Genomic DNA, 21780 nt, shown 5'->3' with positions numbered 1-21780 from the left:
CAAATAAATGTCCTATTAATTTTTCATCAATACTTGAATGGGAAGTGCGGGGCTGAAAAGAAGAGTTGCTGTACCCAGAACAACCACAATGTGTCATAATATCACAAATGTCTTTCAAAGAGTTATAAATGTAGGCCTAGCTACTTCCATACGGTCCATATATATTCTGTAAGTAAAGTGGCACCATATACCACAAGGAAAGCTTCATGTCTCCTAAACTTGCCCAAAGCCGAGACATTTTTAGCAGACAAGATGCCCAGCCAACATTGGATTTCTTTAGGTGATGTAGCAGTCTGCAATTTGCTCAACCTTTATAATGTGATAAATAAACTGAATGAAATAATCTTAAGTGAGTCATTATCTTGAGTAGCATGCTGTTATGCTATTGCTATATGACTGCATTTCACTTTATCTTCTCTGAAAATAGTATGAAAATAGTGAATTTCTATTTCAAATAGACCTAAATGCCGATTCATTAAAAAAAAAAACAGTTTCCCAAAAAATATATTAAGTGTTAAGTCATATTAAGTAATTTTTTAGCACCAAACAGAATATTAGAATGATTTCTGAAGGATCATTTGACACTGAAGACTGGAGTAATGATGCTGAAAATTCAGTTTTGCCATCACTTTAATAGATTACTTTTTTATATATATAATGGAATTGAAAAAAGTTATTTTAAATTGTAATTATATTTCACAATATTGTTTATTAAAAATACTATAATACTAAACTATTGCTTCAACTATATTTTTGATAAAGAAAATCTTATCGACCCCAAACATTTGAACGTTAGTGTATAGTGGTTAGTTAACACAGATGCAACGCACATTTATAAAAGTGAGGCACAATGATGGCAGCAATTCCTACACAATGTCCCTTTAATGTCTTTAAAAAAAATAATTACTGACCCCATACCTTTAAAGTTAGTGTACATTTCGAAGAATGCTTACATTTGAACACAGATGAGATTAGTGCAAATATTTTTAAAGCCACAACATTTGAAGTTAAAAAAAAAAAAAAAATCTACTATAACTTAGTCAAAGGTGCCAAACAACTGTTTGGTTCCAATCGTTCTTCAAAATATCTTCCTTTGTGTTCAGCAGAAGAAAGAAACTCACACAGGTTTGCAACAACTTGAGGTTGAGTAAATGATAACAGAATTTTCATTTTGGGGTTGAGTATCCCTTTAAGCATATATTATTTTCTATGAAAAAATCAAACAAAAACAATACAATCAAGAAAGTTGGGTGTTTAGTCTTATAGGGCAAGTGCCCTCAAACTGTGCTTTTCAGTCAAAAAAAGAAAAGAAAAGAACTCAATAACAAAACCCTCAAGGAAATGATTATAAATAGGAAAAAAGCATTTCATGATCCTTTTAACATTTTTAAAAATAAATTTCCACCTTTGTCAAAGAACATGATGTCCTGTGAGGAGGAAGAAAGAAAGATAATGAACGAGATTAGTCCAAACAGAAATCACTACTATAATAATATGGGCCAGATTTAATAAATGCAAAATAGATCAAGACATGCCTTTTACCAGATTTAAATATTTAAATATTCTCCTCTCATAAATTTTGCATCTAAAATGGAACTCCAACAAAGTGCATAATATGCAATGAGGTCAGCCACAAAAATAACTGTCCACACCTTTTCATCTACAATTTTTAAAAAATGTCTTTAATAAATCCTGACTGTTTAATGCCAAAAGAGGGTTTGTTGTCCTAGCGCAAACTGTTATTAAATCAGGCCCAATATATATTAACACAATTAATTTCCAATAAAGTTTAAAATGACAGATTTGACATGAACTTCTCTAGCATACAATATGAAGACTTCAGATGCAAAAGCCTCTAAGTTCCATCTGAAATTTTCTTCTAGAATGATCATTTTTATCAAGCTTGTAAGTTTATGTTCAGTTCACTTTAATGGCAATGACAATTACCTATTAATTGTCATTAAAGTGACAAGAACTTAAAGGGTTAGTTCACCCAAAAATGAAAATTAAGTCATTAATTACTCACCCCCATGCTGTACTAACCCCGTAAGACCTTCGTTCATCTTCGGAACACAAATAAAGATATTTTTGATTGAATCTGAGAGCTAGATCAGTCCTACATAGAATGCCTAAGGGACTGGCTCTTGATGGCCCATTAAGTCATTAAAGAAAAGGTTTAAATATTCCATGAGCCTACAGCGGCTCAATTATAAGTTTATCAAGCGACGAGACTACTTTTGTGCGAAAAAAAAACATAAATAACGACTTAATTCGACTATTCTATTACTTCCTTATGGGCGCATGCGCGAGAACTGAGACGAGGACGTTCTCCTTCTACTACTTTTTGTTACGGGCTGCTCCACTTAGGAGTTTTACCGCCACCTACCGTATAAGATGATGATCCATATATAAGGCGCTCCAGGTTATAAGGAACACTGTCGTTTTTTGAGAAGATTAAAGGCTTTTAAGTGCACCTTATAGTGCGGAAAATACGCTAATTGAAAAGCGTATGTACAGCGCGCATCTTCCTCTGCTTGTAAACAGAACGTTTTGCACTTCGGGGGCGGTAATACTCCTAAGCGGAGCAGCCGGTAACAAAAAGTAGTCGAAGGAGAAGAACGTCCTCGTCTCAGTTCTCGCACATGCGCCAATAAGGAAGTAATAGAATAGTGGAATAAAGCCGTTATTTATGTTTTTTTCGCACAAAAAGTAGTCTCGTCGCTTGATAAACTTATAATTGAGCCGCTGTAGGCACATGGAATATTTAAACCTTTTCTTTAATTACTTTATGGGCCGTCAAGAGCCAGTCCCTTAGGCATTCTATGTAGGACTGATCTAGCTCTCAGATTCAATAAAAAATATCTTTATTTGTGTTCCGAAGATAAACGAAGGTCTTACGGGGTTGGAACAGCATGGGGGTGAGTAATTAATGACTTAATTTTCATTTTTGGGTGAACTAACCCTTTAAGTCGAGACACGGTGACGGCAGGCAAAAACATAGTTTCTTTTTCTTTCTTTTTTTTTTGCAGTTTTGTTTTTAGATGTTGGAATATTTGTCTTCAACATGTCTTCTTTCGGACCACAGTGCATACACAGTTAAAAAGCTCTCTCTCTCCTGCATGTACAATGCTGTCGGATCCAAATATGGTCATTTCCTTTTTATCAGCAACCAATCGTGAAAGTAGCTGTCGGATTCGTCTCTAAACGCGCGATCTCATTGGCTGATGAGACTTCAGAACCTAGGTCTTGTACCTAGTTATGTTATGAAGACATTTACAGAGGGATTTGTAAATATATTATTCCTAGACTGATTTATATAACATTTTATTCCAAAAAAATCCCTCTGTAATTTTTTCCCTATCTAATATGTAAACACAATGAAAAACGTATTTTAAACCTGGCTCAGATTAGGCCTGGCCCTATCCAATGCTCAGATTTGTAAATTAGCGCATATTGAATTAGATAATGCCTAATTTGCATATTCAAACATTCAATTACAGAAAACTTATAATACATTTTTTTCTCATCTTAATGTAGGTAATCAACTGGGAAAGTTTCATGGTGATATCCGCTAATTAAAAAATTACCCTATTCACATATATGTCTCACCTTAAATATACAAGCTTGATAAAAATGCTCATTTTAGAAGTAAATTTCAGATGGCACTTAGAGGCTTTTGCATCTGAAGTCTTCATACACAGCTAGATGTCCAGTGAAATCCTCGACTTAATACTCACAATAAGGAAGCAAGCACCCAATAATATAGTCTTCATTTTAACATCCATGTCCAGGGGGAATTCGATACAAAAGTTGCTGGCATCAGTGAAGCATTTCTTTAAGAAACCACTTCGTTGTTTTATGATTCGACCAATTGACTTCCCACCATTCATGCCTTTTACCTAAAGACAGACCTTAGTTGTGTAAAACACGCATTGGTACGCAAAAAGCAAAACACCTTAACATGTTTGAGTCAAAAAAAAAAAGTATTCTAGCAGCAGCATTGCCTGAAATAAAGGTTACCTCAAAGTTGATGTCACCACAGCATTTGAGAGGAAGAAAGGGCCCGTGGATTTTCAGTAGTACCTCATTGTTGAGGCCCAGGATGGAGAATTTTGGTAAAAAGCAGGACCACTCCTGTTTCACATAGCCTATGGTAACTCCAAGGGGAGCCTGTACCTCAATCTGAGGGTGGAAAATTCACATCAAGTAATAAATAAGAAAGTAAAGTATGTGTGCAATAAGTAGACACAAAGTTATTTGAGGCACCGACAGTTACAGGTGGTTACATTATAGAATTGGTTTGAAACAGACCGTCGTTGAATCACTTAAAGCCGATACCGAATTCTCAAATGAACCGGGAGTTGTGACGCATAAGTTTGTGACTTGCATTTCTTGTTGTAGTTTATGTACTAAAACATGCCTTCACAAAGCAGTAACTCTTGTTAAAAACTCAACTATACTCAACGATTCTGTAAATTGTCACACACACAAAAAAAGTTTCACTGATTCTGCTTAATGTCACTTTTGGTGCCAATGGTATCCTCGTTGATTTGTTGTTGTGGTCTTTTATAAAGCCTTTTATGTTGGAGCTCCTTTCAATATCACTATTAAGACATTTTAATTAGCTGCATAACCCTTGAAGAGAATGATAAAGTATACCTCTTGCAGAAAGCAGCGCATTGGTCTGTTCATTCGTATGACCTCTTGGCCCTCGTTGTCTCTAATTTGCATTTGAAAATTGCGCGCCGGACCAAAGAAATTGCGTATGAAGCAGTCACTTTTTTCTTTGGCGTGGAAGATCTCTTGACCGAGGCTGTTCTTGATCTCATACTGGTTGTTGGTCTCAAAGCCGGTGAACACTGTACAAAAGTATGATCCAAGTCTGTCAGATTAAAGGAATAGTTCACTCAAAATTTTACATTTTGTCATTACTTACACATCCTCAAGTTATTCCAAACCTGTATGAGTTTCTTTCAACTCGAAAGCTGATGTCATCCATTGACTTCCATAGTAGGATAAAATACTTTGTAAGTCAGTGGCTGTCGTCAATTGTCTGGTTACCCACAAAATACATTTTCTTGACTTCAGCATAAGAAAGAAACTCATACAGTCTTTGAACAAGATGACGGTGAGTAAATGATGACAACCTTTTTGGGTGAACCATCCCCTAAATATGGCACAGGTAAAAGTATGCAATATCAGAAATGATCAAGGTGAGGACAAAAAAAATGCTTTTAAACATTGGCAGAGCTCTATGATTAAACAAGAAACTTGAACATGGCTCGAGAAGACTCACTCTCTACACACGATACTTTTTGATGGATAAGGATCTGGTCTATCTGAAATGCACAAAAAACAAAACAAAACAGGAAGTAGCCAGGCATCACACTTTAAGACAAATGTATTGATAGAACGAGAGAGAAAGGCCCACCTGAATGAGGTACTCGAGACCAGGTGGGACTCCAAAAGGTATAGCCAGCGGTGGAACTGCAGGTGCTAGAGATATTTATGAGGATATTTATTTTGCATTATCTTCACAGCATTAACACATCCATTCCACACACAATTTCCTTATGGCTTATCTAAATATTTCATCACACGCCTATATTTATTCTGTTTACCAGCATATGGCTGAACCTGGTGAGGTGCTGGATTGCTTGGACCAGGCGGATTCATGACCAGCTGACCTGGAGCTGGTTGGTTCACTGGCTGGACCCCTGCAGGAGGAGCCGGTGCAGGACCTTCAGGCAAGAGAAGACTGTTTTAGACTGGAGAGCCAAGTTTAAGACAATAATAGCACTCAGTTATACATTTATTCTGTTTACCTTTATATGGCTGAACCTGGTGAGGTGCTGGATTGCTTTGATCAGTTATATACATGACCAGCTGACCTGGAGCTGGTTGATTCACTGGCTCGACCCAAGGAGCCAGTGCCGGACCATGAGGCAAGAGATTTGAAAGATTGTTTTGAGCTGGAGAGCTAAGTTTGAGACAATAATAACACTCGGTTACACATTTATTCTATGTTTACCTGCATTTGGCTGACCATGGTGAGGTGCTGGATTGCTTTGATCAGTTAGATACATGACCAGCTGACCTGGAGCTGGTTGGTTCACTGGCTGGAGCACTGCAGGGGGACCTGGCGCAGGAGATTTGGAAGACTGTTTTAGACTGGAGAGCCAAGTTTGAGACAATAATAAGACTCATTTACACATTTATTCTATGTTTACCTGCATATGGCTGACCATGGTGAGGTGCTGGATTGCTTGGACCAGGCGGATTCATGACCAGCTGAACTGGAATTGGTTGGTTCACTGGCTGGAGCTCTGCAGGAGGAGCCGGTGCAGGAGCATGAGGCATGAGATTTGGAAGATTGTTTTCAACTGGAGAGCCAAGTTTGAGACAATAATAACACTCAGTTACACATTTATTCTATGTTTACCTGCATTTGGCTGACCGTGGTGAGATGCTGGATTCCTTAGGTCGATTAGATACATGACCTGCTGTGCTGGAGCTGAATGATTCACTGGCTGGGTCTCTGCAGGAGAAACCGATGCAGGACCATGAGGCATGAGATTTGAAAGATTTCTTTGAGCTGGAGAGCCAAGTTTGAGACAATAATGACACTCATTTACACATTTATTCTATGTTTACCTTTATATGGCTGACCATGGTGAGGTGCTGGATTGCTTAAATCTGGTTGGTCCACTGACTGGAACTCTGCAGGAGGAGCCGGTGTAGGACCTTCAGGCATGAGATTTGGAAGATTGTTTTGAGCAGGAGAGTCAAGTTTGAGACAATAATCAAAAAAAAAAAAAAATGTGTGTGCCACTATTTGTATTGATGTGCTTCTGTGTTCTGGATCATTGAATGAACAGACAATAAAGAGACAAATAAGTAGGCCTCCATTTGAAAATATTAACTTTTATTGTTTAAGGAAAGTGGAGCCTTTGTTTAAGTTGAACATTTGGACATCTCAATGTAACACTCAGTTATACATTTATTCTATGTTTACCTGCATATGGCTGACAATGGTGAGGTGCTGGATTTATGAACGGGTTACCTGGAGCTGGTTGGTTCACTGGCTGGAGCTCTGCAGGTTCAGGAGCCGGTGCAGGACCTTCAGGCAAGAGAAGACTGTTTTAGACTGCAGAGCCACGTTTAAGACAATAATAGCACTAAGTTATACATTTATTCTATGTTTACCTGTATATGGCTGAAACTGGTGAGGTGCTGGATTGCTTAGATCTGGTTGGTTCACTGGCTGGAGCTCTGCAGGTTCAGGGGCCGGTACATGACCTTCAGTGAAGAGATTTGGAAGACTCTTTTAGACTGGAGAGCCAAGTTTGAGACAATAATAACACTCAGTTATACATTTATTCTATGTTTACCTGTATATGGCTGAACCTGGTGAGGTGCTGGATTGCTTAGATCTGGTTGGTCCACTGACTGGAACTCTGCAGGAGGAGCCAGTGTAGGACCTTCAGGCTGAGGTATGGGATTTGGATGGTCATTTTGGGGTGGACAGCCTAGGTTAGGATGACAAGACATCTTCTGAGTTTCAGATCACAGACATCCATCATTACACACCAAAACTGAATCGGAGTGAGAATGGGATTTGAGGCCAGCTACAGTGGGTGGTGAGATGTTCAGTGAATAACCACTTTGGACAGTTCATCAAACAAAGCTGTCAAATGGGCTGGTTTTAGGATATTGAACTTGATGGTTAGAAAGTGATAGTATAACTATTCAGGGACATATACAGCAGAGAAAAAAGAAAGTAGAAGCCACTCACAGTTGACAGACAAAGCAAAAACAAAAGCACGTTGTATTCCATAGAATGTGCCGAAACTTGTTAATGTGCATTTCATACACCAGTTTAGACTGATAACATGTAATTCAAAGAAGACAATTCACTTAAAGTAAGTGCTAACTAAATAAAGACATTATTATTATTATTATTATGATAACACTTTAAAATAAGGTTTTATTTGTTAAAATTAGTTAATCACATTAGTTAAACTAACAATGAACAATGCATTTATTAGTCTTAATCTAATGCATTTTTAAGATCAAAAGTTGTATCTGTTAACATTTAATAGATGTGAACTAACATAAACGTGGACGTTTTTAATAACTTTGTAGACTTGGAATTAAAGCCTCTCGTGTTTCCCCGTTATTATTCAATTTACAGGACCGGACACCAGTTATCTTGCCAAGAAAGTTTTATTATATATTATATATATATGTCAGGAGAGAAACTTCATGATGTTGTGTTCATGCCTGGTCTATGCGTTTCTCCATGTATCGCTACCCTCTCACCCGGTCATGCCTACATGTTTCTCTAAGGGTGGTACAATGTGACATTGAGTTTTATACATCACACAGTCTTACAGCTTCCTTGTAAGGTAACAAACATGTTGCTCTGAGCTTCTCAACTTAGAATGTATATGTCATATGTGCGCTACTTTCCTTGTTATGTACATCTGTGGTACACTTGCATCAGTGGAAACATTTATGCTGAGTGAACATGTTACATTGCACACATACCTCTCTGAGCCATATATAGCTTTCCCCTGACATATGAAGAGTTCAGATGCAAAAGCCTCTAAATGCCATTTGAAATTTTCTTCTTTAATGATGATTTTTATCAAACTTGTATATTTAAGTTCAGTAATTTCACTGAAATAACAATTAATAGGTAATTATCATTGCCATTTAAGTGAAATTACTGAACTTAAATATACAAGTTTGATAAAAATCATCATTAAAGAAGAAAATTTCAAATGGCATTTAGAGGCTTTTGCATCTGAACTCTTCATATGTTCTTTTCATGCATTCAAACTTGAAACTCCATAGGATAATACAGTGATTATGAAAACTAATAAAGAATAATAATAAAGATACATAATATTTAATAATGAAATAATATTAAAAGATGAAATTTTAGTCTTCAACTTACATTAAGAAAGGTTAATAACAGTTAAAAACAATGATCCTTAGTTAGTTCACGTTACTTAATGCAGTGGTTAATGTTAACAAATGAGACTTTTTTGTAAAGTGTTACCATTATTATTTAAAACGTATAAAACATCAGTACCTGGTTCTGACATTTTGAAGACAAGTCTGTTGGACTGCACAATCACCTTTTGTCATAGAAGCAGCACAACCTCTGTGGTGATGGAGGGAAAATAAAATACATTTTTACACAAAATTGTGTCCAAATGAAGGCAGAACCAGATTTCCAACAACTACAAAGAAAAAAATAGTAAATAATCACTTATCTATTAAAACTCTTACCTCTTAGGATGTTCCCACGAAAAAAGAAGTTCCTTGGTGTTGGGATGATTGTTAGGATAAACGAATTAATAATATTTATAAGATTTCCCACCGTTTAGCGCGGATACAAAGACAAATGTTTGTGGCCTATATGCACTTGCACTTTCTGTTTTTATAGTATCCCCTCCCCTTTTCTTACATATTCAAATTAACAACCTGAAAAGGGTGCAAGATTCCTTTTTAATCCCATTACCCTCATGCCTCACATGAGTTTTAGCAGGTAAAATGTGAGATAAGAGATTTTAGCATGCATAATATACAAAGCACCACAAACTTAATGAAATAATCTAAATTAGTTATTAATCTAAAGTGTTATTAACTTCAGATCAGACTTCCATTATTCACTGATGTAATTTATTATGTAATTTAACACAAAGTGTTGATCTAGTCTGAATTTGGCATCTGATTTTGATCAAAATAGATACACAAATCTAAAAAAAAAAAAAACCTACTAAATTTTTTTTTTTTTGGTTAATCCTTTAAAATGTGAACCTGGGAACGCAGTTGTAATGTAGGTTAGTGATAGAATGATAATAATCTAGTTAAGGCAAGCACTAAAATATTTTTTGTAGTGTAAATATATTTGTGAACAATGAGGTTGAGATCAACTGATAAAGGTAAACTGGTTGTACAAAAACAAGAGCATCTTGTTGACGTCAAAAAATGTTGTTGCACTGTCTATCCTGTAGTCTTTGTGTGCAGGATAGACAGTGCAACAACATTTTTTGCATGCATAACCCATGTCTCTAAATAAAGAACTTCAGATGTCAGCCAAAGCTAAAATAACTAACATTTACAATTTTACAATACTTTAAAAAACAAAATGAGGAACGAAGCATTACCTAAAAGGAAATGTTACACTCAAAAAACATTATATGTTATTATATGTTTATACATTTTTTTTTCGTCAACTGGTTCCACATAATTGGTTTATGTTAAACCAACATAATTTGTTGATGTAACTTCAACATAATGGAATTAAGCCATTTTAAGCGACCCTATTAAAGTAGTCTCAAAGTGATTTTTTTAAAGGCTTCCTGGCATGATTCAGGTATTTGTTATATTCATTCATCCAATAATATTTCATTTATTTGAGTGACACATAATTAAATTGATAGACAATAGCCAGCTATTTGCTAGCAGTACTAGCATCTTGATTGCTAAAATTAACATGCTCATTCAAACAATTAAAATATGTAAATATATTATGTAAAGTGCACAACCTTCCTCATTCATTTTTTTTGAGTGCTTCTATTCAATAATTCAATAAACATTAACTTTCAAAATTGTTCCTCTATTGAGTTAAACTATTCTAGTAGGTGCAATTTATTGTATGTATTTTCTGGAAATAATTTAACAGATTACCTTTTTTTATTAAACAGTACTTTTCTATTTTTATATAGATCCATAAACTGAATTTACAAATTATTAAATCTGTAATGCAGATTAAGAATCAGATTATTATGTCTTTTTTTTTAATCTTAACCCCATAAAAATCCTCAGTGTAAATGAACATTGCTCAGTGTGTTACAGAATACAGAATGTCACACTACAGAATGTTAAAGTGACACTAAAGCAGTGTTGAAGTTAATCTTTTTTTTTTACAGTGCAACAATATGCCTGTTTTGAAACTTTTCCTAGATCCAGTCAAAAAAAAAAAACATCACAAATCACCAACATAATTGTATATGTTTATTATGTATAATGTTACACTAATATTGTACAATATAGAAATGAATATAAACACATAGACACAAAGACACACATGTACATGGATTATCGATGGGTAGACCAGGGAGTTTTGTAACGGTCAGTTGAAACAATTAGTAATTAGCTACCGTGCTGGTAAATATGATTAACATAGAAAATTTGTGATTTATACATTTTCTATGTTAATCATAGAAAAACAGACAACATTTGTGTACAACATTTTTAAACTGATGTCTTACTATTATTGTTACAATGTAACTGGTAGCCTACTTACTTTAGAGATCAACTCTAATTTGCAGTGTATAATGTGAGACAAAAAAAAAAAAATCTAAGTTTAAGCAAAATAGTGACCAAAACACAGACGTTAAACAAAAAGTGTTAACACTCCAAACTCTGCATATTTTTTATCTTGTTATCTATATTTGATATATTCCCATATTGACAGAAGGCCAGTCAATATATAGCAAACCAGGACAAGAACATTGCCATATATTACGTAACGACATAAAACTGACTAATAGTTTTTAGAATAATTTCCTGAATTGTAATTTGTATTTCATGCTACTCATTCATTTCATTGGCAAACATTTAATATTTAAGACCATCCTAAGATTTGAGAGTGGTTCAATGGGAGGCTGGTTTTCCAAGCGCCTCCTGTAGGACACTATTTCTTCACACACTGGGAAAAAAAAACCCTAATAGTCAATACAATTTTGCTTTTTGCCAGTTTTAAAACAACTTGTTTTTTTTCCTCAAGTCAGTAACTTGCTAGCTGTACTGCCCACTACATCATGCACTATTTGTGTGTGTAGGAAGGAACATTTGTGTACATTTACAAAAATGCTTTGCATTTAACACAATAAAAGTGAATTTCCTTCTGAAAAAAGACAGAAAAATATACCTTATGTATGAGAAAAAGAAAAAAAAAACATGCATATGGTTTATTTCTAAGAAAAAAAGTTAACAAAACATACAAATGTTAGCTGCGTGTGCTGTAACAGTAATTTGTTCAGTGATTTACTCAATGACTGTTTTAAAGGCACCAGTGAACAGCTACTCATGATACCTCAGCTGTCATTACAAATATTGCTAGTCATGTGTTTTATTATAAAATGACCATGAACATGTCCTTCGGGTTCACTGCAGTGGCAGCTTTCTATAAAGTTTGGTTACTTAAGAAAACACAGGAAATAAAGGAAGTCCAGACTTAGAGGTCATCCACAGACTGGGAATTTCATCAGTTTAAAAAATACCTTAAATGTTTGCGAAGTGATGAGAGTTAGTTGAAAATGTTCCTTTATAAGTAACTTTTCAGGAGCTCTAAGAGAACACAGTATTGCGCTGGTTTGTGTCTCCAACTTTTTCAAAGAACATGAAATCCTATGAAAAGAAAAAGAAAGCAAAATCAAAGAGTCAGAACAGATATCCAGTGGGGAAGAATGTGTTCTAGTCCATGTGATTTCTATTTTATATTTGTATATTGATCGTAGTTGCATAATGGTAAAGGATCTGTGCTCTTGTACTTACTAGAATGCCCTTTACGGCATTACCAAGCACTTCAGACTACCATCTAATGTGTGGATCATTAAATGTGTTGTTTAATAGTCAAGTAATTTAATACTTTAATACTCACAATAAGGAAGCAAGTGCCCAAAAGTACAGCCTTCATCTTAACATCCATGTCCAGAGGGAACTGAATGCCAAAGTTGTCAGTGTCAGTGAAGACTTCCTTTAACAGGCCGCTCCACTGCTTACTGATTCGACCGATAGGCTTCCCGCTACCGTCCTTGCCTTTGAGCTAAAGAAAGAAATAAGACTTTATGGTGAGAACCCACCAGCTTTTGCTTGATTTGCAAGATTTTGCTTGATGTCCTAATAACGTCTGCCTTTGAATTTCAATTTCAATGCAATTCTAAATAGCTACCTCGAAGTTCACATCACCACAGCAGTTACATGCCAAGCAGGGTCCCTCGAGCTTCATCACAGTCTCCTTGTTGGCCCCCTGGATGGAGAATCTTGGATAACAGGGGTGCCAGTCCTGCTTCACATACCCTATGGTCGTTCCAGGGGGGGCCTGTACCTCCATCTGAAGGTGACATATTCAAAAGAAGACATTGTTATTTACAGAAAGTACATACATAACAAATGATAAATGTATAGCAATACCCAAATAGATTTTTAAGCTAATCGCTGTGTGTGCCAGTAAGGTTCTTTAAAGGGACACTCCACCCATTTCCATTAAGCTTTCCATTGTTAGAAACCCAGTCATACTATTGAATGGGGGAGTCAACACTCTCTCATTTACCCGAGACGAGAGAAATCCGCTATTTACCTTTTTCACTTCCTCCCACAATGACGCAAAAATCGTCATTTTCCGTCATTGTAGGAAAAAGTGTAAGAGAGGGGGATTTCTGTAAAGACTACAAGCACTAGATCCCACCCTTTCAAACCGCCAAATTGGAACAAATCGTCTGATTTTACCGGCAGAAACTATTTGAAAATATGGACAAAGGTACTGAATACGCATTATGTTGTCTACTCTAGACACCCACTTTGGGAACTACAGCTATAAGTACTAGTTTTTCTGTATCTTAAGCAAGTTCTAGGCTGGGTCCTCTTACTCATTTCCTATGACCTCTGCAAGTATGGAAAACTTTGTCCTCAGTCAACTCAATGACTGAACTTCAACTTAGACTCCTGTTCTTCATTGAGCATGCTGGTCTTTATGTGGCTTAACTGTAACTTCCCTTACATTAATATTGACAAAACATTTATCCAAAAATAGTCATAATTCAACACACCCACTTTATGCAATGTAGGGTTAACCTTACATTAGCTTTGATATGACTTGTCTACTAGCCATACCTCTTGCAGGCAGCAGGGGCACCAACAGGAGACACAACGGTAAGGTCGGATGAGTCGTATGACCTCTCGGTCAGTGTTGTCTTTGATCTTCATGTCAAAGCTGCGCAGGGCACCACAGCAGTTGCGTGTGCAGCAGTCATTTTTTTCTTTGGCAGAGAAGATCTTTTGACCGAGGCTGTTCTTGATCTCATACTGGTTGTTGGTCTCAAAGCCAAGGAATGCTGTAGAGGACCAAAAAGTATGCAGAGAAGTTGAAGTTTTTTTTTTTTTTTACAATTAAACTATGAATTAAAACAAGTCTCTGGTTTAACAGTGTAGCAAAAAAGCAACAGTGACTACAATTGTCTCAGGGTTAAAAAATAGAAACGGGCAGCGTGTGCTTTAATGAAATATAGTAAACCCGTTTCAACTACATATACAGTGTTGGGAAAGTTCACTTTCTACATGAACTAGTTCGAAGTTCAGACCACACATTTTAAAATGAACTGGTTCAGTTCATAGTTCATAATTCTTTTTTTTCTCCATATGTTGCAAGCTTCTTTTTTGTTTTTTTGTTTTTAATTAATGCCACTGTCCATATACAACCACAGACAACAATTATTTTATCGACGGGCAAGTTTGCACAGAAATGTAAGATTTTTCCCACCGTCATAAAACCATTTAAATGATCATACGACGCCTCTTCGCTCGCTGCTTTGTCGATGGCGGCCGCGGTGCGACACTGGTGGCTTGTGTTGCCAGATTGGATGTTTTTTTTTTTGCTACATATTAAGGCCTGTTTACATGTGTTTTAGCCGGGTTTTCGCCTGGAAGGCTCTATAGAAATCTGGCACCCTATAGACCTTATTCAGAGCAGCGCCATGACAGGTATGAAAGTGAGGCTGTGAGGGATAGACCCACTGTGTTTTCAATGGCATCCGCTGTAAAAAGCTGAATAAAGCTCCTAGATTACTTACAATTTTCCACAGCTTATATTGTCGGGAGTTTTTTGTCAACTAAAATTTCTTGGAAAGATATTTTTCCAGTGTTTCATGAGCAGAACAAAACGAAAACACATTAAATAATAGTACAGCCCATTGAAGAGATGCATGTCTATCCCTCACAGCCTCGCTTTCATTCTCATTAAAAAAACAAAGATGGCGCTGCCATGAATAAGGTGTATTGTACGAAGTTAAACTGAGACAGCGTGCGTTCACAGACACCAGAATGAACGAGTTCACAGTAAAGTTCATCTGGCAGTAATACAGTACGTTCAGTTCACTTTCGCCCAAAATATGAACGCGTTCAGGCACAACACTGTACATAATAAACAAAAAGACTTACCCTCTAACAACTCCACTTTCTGATGAATAAGGATCTGGTCAATCTGAAATGCAAAGAATATACTAGTAACAAGAAACAAGAAAGATGGCGATGTACCTTTCCTTTTTCCAACTCCCCTTTTATAAAAAGATAAATAATGAATGCTCATCAGGTTTGTTTTGTGTTGTTATTCAATTTTTGAAGGCATCATATGTGTAATATAATAGTATCATATTTTTTTGTACAGCACATTTTATTATAAATAAAATAATAGTAATTTCATACATTTCAATAATTTATCATCAACTAGAGATGCAGCATCTATTGCACTCACACAGATACGCCTCCCAACTTAGAAACTCTTGGCACAGAGAATAAAATCCCAAGATTCCTTCTCAGAACTATGACATTGTGGTGGAATTCAGGGGAGTTCAACTCATAAATACTATCTTTCCGACATGACTATAATACACCTACCTGAGTGAGGTACTCCAGACCAGGTGGTACTCCAGCAGGCACTGTCACTGGTGCAGCTACTGGTGCAGCTACAGGTGCTAGAGAAGGTTGATAAAGGCACATCACAATTAGTCAGCTTGCATAATGCACAAAATGCTTTGCATTGTCTTCATAGGATTAAAGTTCAATAGAATGTGTGGATATTAGAAAAACAGCACATTTTCAATGAATCCATACTATTAAAATTATTTCAGCAATGATTTGTAAATAATAGCTTTTTAAGTGCTTAAGATATATTATAGTAGTATGTATATATATATATATATATATATTTTTTTTTAATAGTAATGTAATATATATATATATATATATATATATATATATATATATATATAGTATACTAATATATAATGCATATTTAATAGGATAATAGTATACAAATGAACCTTTAACCTACCACCGTTTTTTTTAAAAACGCATTTGTTTAAGTATAAATTAGACATGCTTACCTCCATACGGCTGGCCCTGGTGCGATGCTGGACTAACTGGACCAACTGGACCAGGCTGATACATAACTGGCTGATCTGGAACTGGCTGGTACCCTACTTGAAACCCTGCAGGTGGGGGCACATATCCTGGATCTCCATAACCTCCAACGGGATAGGGGGGCATGGAGTGTCCGCCTGCCTGGGCCATGGGATACGGAGGCTGGTTTGGAGATGGGTAGCCTGATTTAACACAATTTCAAATGCAAAGAGAAAACCATAATGTTAGAATAATGCTTATTTAGCTTTACTATGAAAAGAAATATTAAGCAATGATGTAAAAATCAGGGGGGAACAAAGTTTAAATTATAAGGTACAGTATCTGGTCTTGGCTTTTATTTAGTTGTTTATTTAAATCACACATTTGGTACATGCAAGTCTGCTAGATTTGTGTCGTGTTATGTCATGAATAGGGATGTTTTTGAGGAGATGGTGGAGTTGGTTTAGTGCTTGTATGGCTTGAAGTCAGAAACTCTACACATATTGTAGTAGGGCTGTCAAACGATTAATTGCGATTAAGCACATCCAAAATAAAAGTTTGTGTTTACATATTATATGTGGGTGCACTGTGTATAATTATTTTATATAAATACACACACATGCATGTATATTTAAGAAAAAAATATTATTTACATATACAATACTTATATTTATATATAATATAATATAAATTATATATAAATCTATATAGAGTAAATACATGAAATATTTCTTTAATATATACAAGCATGTGTGTTTATATATATATATATATATATATATATATATATATAATAATAATTATACACACTGCACCCACATATATTATGTAAACACAAACTTTTATTCTGGATGTGATTAAACGCGATTAATCATTTGACAGCCCTATATTGTAGTCTTTGAGCTACTCTGTTGTTGATTTACTCCCACCTGTACTTTGTTACTTTGCATAAGTCAGCATCTTTTTAGTCTTAAATCATAAACAGACCCTAAAATGCTGTAGAAAGTCCTGAAGACTTGGAATGTATGTTATGTTTCAGCCTGTATTCAAGCTGTCAGTGAAAATCCCAACACTATGCCTAATCACTGGGATCGGAGTTGGTATGCAGTGGATTGTAAAATGAATAGAACAACTGACTGATTTATTCTCTTTCAATCAATAAATAAATACAGACACACAGAATTATGCATGTATGCTGGTAATTCCTGTATGATTAGGGATGGTTAATGCAGGCCTCCCATGTTCTGTGGACTGGATCTATTTTAGACTGCAGTGTACATGTGAGACATTCCAATGGAAAAAAACAAAACAAAAATAGCCACCAATAACAAAAAGGGCCATGAATGATTCATTGTAACAATATTGACAACAACCACACTATGTTTTTTCAGACATTTAAAGTAGATGAAAATGAGCATTAACTGAGTGCCAGCAATTAGGACAAATATGTAATTTCTGCATAACAAACTTTATTTAAAAAAATATATATAATTAATCATTACCTCAAATTGCAACCCTTAAAACGTTATCATTTATAATAAAGGGAGACCCCCATGGCAAAGCATCTAATAAACAAAGTACCTTTTCTGATGTTTGTTTGTTTGTTTTGAAGGCTCAGTTTCTCTGAGTTAGTAATACAGGTTGCATGCAAAAGTATTACAATCTCAAATTATATAATATAATTTTTGAGAATAAGTTATAGCATACTTTTGAACACCAGCATCAAAGAACCCCATAAGAAAATCAGACCTCCCTGTCAACCAGATAGCACAAATTATTATATTTCCTTTAATATACCACAGAAACCGACAATTCTCGGGCCAGCAGCATGTGTCCCAATTTCAATCTTAATTCCATTCTATTTCATCAGAAACAATCTTAAAACCAGGCTTTAAGTGTAAAATACCGAACTTGTCCTTTAAGGTTGAGAAAGAGTAGTTTGCCCAACAATTCCTGACCACTCACACAGTGGAATCGCTGAATTAAGAGATTGTTGAACCAGTAATGGTTAGAAATTGTACCAATGTGTTGGACAACATTCATGACACATTGCTTGTTGCTGAAGTTATGAAGCTTACAGATAAATGGCAGGGGCGCTTTCAGGGTCGTCTGGCAGACCAGCTGAGCTCACATTTAATCTAAGCCCTCAATCGTTACTAATTAGATTCTCAAGACCTGCCACATGGAATTGCAACCTGCTTCCATCATGCTATCTTCCCGTTCATAAATCACATCCATTGCCCAAAGCATTACGTTAAGTGCTGGGGGAAAAAACTCTCAAGTAATTTATTATTCAGACTAGCTCAATAAATTGCCTTCAGACATCCCCTATTCCAATTATATGAAAAGAGAATCTAAGAGAAAGTAAATTTGCGTACACTCTTAAAAATAAAAAGTTCTTCATTGGCGTCGATGGTTCCATTATGAACATAGTTCTTCTATGGCACTGCTACAACCCTCCCCCAACTCACTCCTCAAAACAGACTTCCTGCATAGTACTATGACAGCACAATCCTTGGCCATCCCTGATCAAACCATTGACATTTACAAGACATTGACACCACATGTTTTGTGATTGTATTTTTTTAAACACTCCCTTCTTGCCATTCCTGTTTTCAGTGCTACTTAAATAAACATTTCATGACTTGAGTAATTCACCAGGACAATGGATGAGGCAAGCTCTTTAGCAACAGAAAGATCCACTTTCTTAACATGGACTAAATAGTGTCAGTATGCTTGACGAATTCCCCAGCTTGTTAAGAACACAGTTGCTCCAAAGAACGACACCTAATGGGGTTAAGGAATCACTTGACTGCCGATTTAGCAGGAAAATACAGTCTGGTGTAGATGGGACTTGGAATATTTTTTTAGTAAGAAAGATAGAACACAATCATCTGCTCTGAATTAAGTGCATGATACATTTACTCTCATGGTAGAGTCATTTCAATGCATTTTCTTTGCCCCGTACAGAACATGATCTTACTGCCTTAAAATAATTAACAATATCAATTTGAAATTTTAAAGTCTTTGTCATAAATAACACAAATTGAACTCTAAGCATATTGATGTTGTTAAAAAATAAGATTTTACAGCATTTTGAACCACCACATCTCACCATTTTTCTTTGTTGTTTGAGCATCAGTAATGATTCTATTTAATGTATATTATTTTACCATTTATTAAATGTATTTTAATAATTACAATCTCTAAATCTGTCTTTAGCTTGTCCGTCAATTTATTGTCCACCCTTATTTTTTACTTTTCCCTTTAAATGAAATTTAAAAAATGTAATTACATCATATCATAAAGCAGTCATCAATACTTTAAAGGGATAACAACTTAGGCAAGTGAGCGAGATCCTTGATTATTTTAACACTCTATTTACCGATTTTATCTTTCAAATTTGATGTGGCCAACCTCAGCACTGGCAGAATGTTAAGGGAAATATGATTTTGTGTTGTTGTTGAAAATCACATTTTTAACATTTTTACAGTTTTAAAGACCATGTAGTTTTTTATTTGATACACCTAAAGTATGTTAGCTTGTTCTTGCTCATACACTGTGCATTGACTGATTTTAGATCACCTTATCATGACTACACTACACATACATTTATTTTAAAAACTGAGTTTGATCTTCAACATTTTGGCCACAAGGCACCGAAGAGACCACATATTTACAGATATCAGTTTTGTATGATCAGACAAACATGTTTAAGGTAAAACTAAAGCCACAGCCAGTTCCTGGTGTAGGATAACAGACATCCCCCACATTCCCTATAATCAGTGGAAACTTATAAATGTGGAACACAGCCACTTTTGTAGGGCTACACTTCCTGCATTCCTTTCCCACTGACCTCTAAAGAAAATGTTTTCACCTTCAGTTTCACAGCTTCATTGAAACAGCACAAATCACACTTGACAGGAAAAATGTAAATAGACAGTGTGGACAGTTTTCAGCACAATGATTGACAACGAATGAGTTGAGCAGGTGGGTACTACTGTGGGGCAGCTATGGCAAAACTCACTGGTTGTTTAAATCATGTCTGCTGCATTTCCTGTTTCCTAACTACAAATCTACAAACATGCTGTTGAATTTCAAGGAAAATACAAACAGATTATTGTCATTACCTGGTCCAGACATGTTGAATGCAGATGTGCGATTTGCAGAGGCAACGCCTGTATATCAGCACCACGATCACTAATGGCGAAGAAAATGTAGGGAAGTTGTGTTATGAGCAATACAATCGCTGGAAACAAGCAAAACAGGTCCAAAAGAACAGAAGCCCAACTTAAAATGAAAAGCCCCAGGTTTACATGAGGAAATACGAAAGCCTAACCGGATATTGAAGGAAATTCGTGGGCAAGATTCGTGCCAAACATTTAACCATAACTAGTGTTTAGTTTTTTTTTTTTTTTTTTTTTTTTTTGTTAGATGGCGAAAAACACACTGAAGCAATACAACTATGACGTCAACGCCAGGTGGGTGTGCCTACAGATATTATATATTGTTTATCGTATGAGTCAAGCCTACACTGTTTCCTCACAAAAGAAAAAGGCAAATATTGTCAAGCATTGGCGAAAAAGGAAACGAAATGTAGAAACTGATCCAAAATCTCGAAAAAGAGACTATTTAATCTAAATGAATTAAGATCATTTATTATAAATGTAAATTATATCGCCAATTAACTATTTAGCGAACAAAAATACCCCAAAAGGATTTTAAAACGTAACGGTGTCATACGCTGTAGAGCCGAGGCTTCAAAAAGGTTAAAAAAAATTAATTAAAATATGTATTTATAACGTTAAATATATACGTTAATCCACCATAAAAACTCTCACTTACATCTCAGCTCCTGCTCTTGAGGCAGGCTTGAAACTCCTCAAATAAACCTTAGGGGGAAAAAAAAAATCTCCACTGAGTAGTTATTCTTGTCGCAGTGATTATTCGGATTTATGAAAAATAGAGTTTTAGATCATTTCCTTCACTTTAGCTATACACTTTTGCTAAAAAATAAAAAGACTGTTTGTATCGTTTTTACACTACGCCCAAACATGAAGCTTTCTCTATGAATCAGGCTCCTCCCCTTTTCATGACGCATTCGATTAGAAACCTGAGAAAACCACGAGATTTCTATTAAGCAACTAGATTAACTTTTAAAAGAAAAAGAGGACATTTTATGTGCTTATTGCAGTGTTCAGGAAACGACAAAGAAATGGGAAGAATTTTATTTTTTTAAATTGTTCTTGTATATCGATTCATACCCCACAGAGAGGGTTTAAACATATGCGCAGTCCCAGTCTGAATTATTTCCTGTCAAACCCACGCGTTAAAACCATATAACACCTAAATACATTAATAAACCACCATCAGCAACACCTCCAATCTGCTTCGAAATGAGATGCAACACTCATACCATGACCTTGTCTTGGTCTTTGGATTAAAGGTCTTTTGAGTAAAAACTTTTCATGTCTTATATGATAAATGATATATGAAAACTATAATTGTTCACTAAACAAAACATGTGTTATTGGTCAAACATGGTAAATCCTCTGATCCTGATGGCAAGTCGGAGACACTTGA

The 21780-nt window shown here is 35.6% G+C and overlaps 2 protein-coding genes across 7 annotated transcripts; both read right to left on the bottom strand.

Moving 5' to 3' along the window:
- Nucleotides 1-718: 718 nt before the first annotated feature.
- On the bottom strand, nt 719-9202 carry LOC120467893 (uncharacterized). 3 transcript variants are annotated; one of them, XM_039656467.2, is made up of 16 exons: nt 9101-9202; nt 7392-7529; nt 7207-7299; nt 7016-7120; nt 6655-6744; nt 6443-6538; nt 6231-6326; nt 6032-6139; nt 5826-5909; nt 5622-5741; nt 5432-5496; nt 5297-5339; nt 4660-4859; nt 4021-4182; nt 3738-3899; nt 719-1427 (listed from the first exon to the last, which is right to left on the bottom strand). In XM_039656467.2, exons 1-16 carry the CDS (start codon nt 9111-9113, stop codon nt 1368-1370), a joined length of 1635 nt encoding a protein of 544 aa, XP_039512401.2. In that variant the 5' UTR covers nt 9114-9202; the 3' UTR covers nt 719-1367. The 3 variants fall into 3 exon arrangements, with proteins under 3 accessions (XP_039512401.2, XP_088985751.1, XP_039512410.2); XM_089129625.1 differs by lacking the exon at nt 9101-9202 and having other exon boundaries at nt 7392-7551; XM_039656476.2 differs by lacking the exon at nt 9101-9202 and having other exon boundaries at nt 7064-7120; nt 7392-7551.
- A 1816-nt stretch (nt 9203-11018) lies between these two features.
- Nucleotides 11019-21285, bottom strand: LOC120467925 (phospholipid scramblase 2). 4 transcript variants are annotated; one of them, XM_039656544.2, is made up of 9 exons: nt 21043-21285; nt 20328-20446; nt 16182-16400; nt 15694-15770; nt 15238-15280; nt 13915-14135; nt 12974-13135; nt 12683-12847; nt 11019-12429 (listed from the first exon to the last, which is right to left on the bottom strand). In XM_039656544.2, exons 2-9 carry the CDS (start codon nt 20338-20340, stop codon nt 12370-12372), a joined length of 960 nt encoding a protein of 319 aa, XP_039512478.2. In that variant the 5' UTR covers nt 20341-20446; nt 21043-21285; the 3' UTR covers nt 11019-12369. The 4 variants fall into 4 exon arrangements, with proteins under 4 accessions (XP_039512478.2, XP_039512460.2, XP_088985750.1 ...); XM_039656526.2 differs by having other exon boundaries at nt 20328-20397; XM_089129624.1 differs by lacking the exon at nt 20328-20446.
- Between the last annotated feature and the right edge of the window lie 495 nt (nt 21286-21780).

Source organism: Pimephales promelas, chromosome 1 (assembly GCF_988280905.1).
Source record: "Pimephales promelas chromosome 1, fPimPro1.hap1.1, whole genome shotgun sequence".
Taxonomy (NCBI): domain Eukaryota; kingdom Metazoa; phylum Chordata; class Actinopteri; order Cypriniformes; family Leuciscidae; genus Pimephales; species Pimephales promelas.
Note: the sequence above shows the minus strand (reverse complement) of the source record. Positions and strands in the feature narration are given on the sequence as shown.

Coding starts and splice junctions, on each gene's coding strand:
- LOC120467893 (XM_089129625.1), bottom strand. CDS start 7,551: ATGTCTTGTCATCCTAACCTAGGCTGTCCACCCCAAAATGACCATCCA. Junction 6,327..6,442: donor CCACGGTCAGCCAAATGCAG/GTAAACATAGAA, acceptor CTCCTCCTGCAG/AGCTCCAGCCAGTGAACCAA. Junction 6,140..6,230: donor CCATGGTCAGCCATATGCAG/GTAAACATAGAA, acceptor CTCCTGCGCCAG/GTCCCCCTGCAGTGCTCCAG.
- LOC120467925 (XM_039656544.2), bottom strand. Junction 12,848..12,973: donor GTGGTGATGTGAACTTCGAG/GTAGCTATTTAG, acceptor TTCTTTCTTTAG/CTCAAAGGCAAGGACGGTAG. Junction 12,430..12,682: donor TGGGCACTTGCTTCCTTATT/GTGAGTATTAAA, acceptor TTCTTTTCATAG/GATTTCATGTTCTTTGAAAA.